We start from the raw sequence: 1,144 nt of genomic DNA, 5'->3' as shown, positions 1-1,144 counted from the left end.
CTCCATACTGCTTTCTACAGTGGCTGAACAATTAGCTTCTTTCTTATTCTTGGTTATGAAAACCTAATGGCACCAAGACAGACAAGGTGACATGAGAGAAGAAAGCCTCTATCTTTCTCGGGACATTGGCTCCAGCCTGTCCACCAGCTTCAGCAGCTTGTCTCTGCTTCCCCCCACAGCACCCAGGGAAGTACTGGTTCCTGCCCTCAGTTCCTTCCTGCTCCATCTTCAACCAAGCTGCCATGCCTGGTGGGTACAAAGGGGAGTGTGGGGACGATGTGGATCCTATGCCTTTCCTGGCACCTCCCGAGAAGGAGAGGATTGAAGCCATGAACAAGCCCTATGACATTAAGAGGTCCTGCTGGGTCAAAGATGAGAAGGAAGGCTTCGTCGCTGGGGAGATCCAGTCTGAACAGGGTGACCAAGTCACCGTGAAGACAATCACCAACCAGGTGAGTGGGTCTCGATCTCCAGGATGAAACCAAGTGGCAGGCACCCAGGCCTTTTCTAGGCATTCTCCTGCCCAGAAGGCAGGGTGGCAGAAAGAGCAGGTGCCTCCAAGTCCTGTGTGCTGGGGTCAAATCCAGACTCGCCTACACTCAAGCTGTGCTGTCCTGGGCAAGATGCATTCCCTCTCTGAGCTATATCACAATAGAGATTCCGAGACAGGACACATGAAAGCACTTCATAGACTCTAAAGCAGTACTGTGCATAAGGGATGATCATGAGAGTTACTTACCTTTGATGTCTCAAACGGCTCTCAAGTGGAAGCTATTTTCTAAGCATGAGAGTGAGCATGTCACTCATGATCATGTCACTGTGTGCCATGGCCCCTGGTGGCATGAGGGGCATGAGAGAGGGTACAGAACACCCTGGCTCACTGGCTGAGCTCTTCAGCTGCATGAAGAACAGATGGTGGTTCCTAGGTCCCTTGGAGCATGGCGGTGGTGTGCTGGATGCGATGGCTTGTGATGGCTTTTAATGGGTTGCAAAGACCCAACCTTGCTTGTGATGGCTTGCAGGGACCCACCTAGCTTACTATGGCTAGCAAGGACCCAACCTGGCTTCTCTTGGATTGCAGGGATCCAACCTGGCTTGTGATGGTTTGCAAGGACCCCAACACTAAACAATGAGGGACTTTACA

At 51.7% G+C, this 1,144-nt stretch overlaps 1 protein-coding gene across 1 annotated transcript in view; it reads left to right on the top strand.

Moving 5' to 3' along the window:
* Positions 1–242: 242 nt before the first annotated feature.
* LOC105543757 (myosin-7-like) overlaps positions 243–1,144 on the top strand; it is a 91,276-nt gene continuing 90,374 nt past the window's right edge. Inside the window, exon 1 of the mRNA XM_011985834.1 lies at positions 243–452. Within this exon, the coding sequence (XP_011841224.1) occupies positions 243–452 (210 nt within the window). The remainder of the gene's footprint in view (positions 453–1,144) is intronic.

This window comes from Mandrillus leucophaeus, unplaced genomic scaffold (genome assembly GCF_000951045.1).
Source record: "Mandrillus leucophaeus isolate KB7577 unplaced genomic scaffold, Mleu.le_1.0 Scaffold29, whole genome shotgun sequence".
NCBI lineage: Eukaryota > Metazoa > Chordata > Mammalia > Primates > Cercopithecidae > Mandrillus > Mandrillus leucophaeus.
Note: the sequence above shows the minus strand (reverse complement) of the source record. Positions and strands in the feature narration are given on the sequence as shown.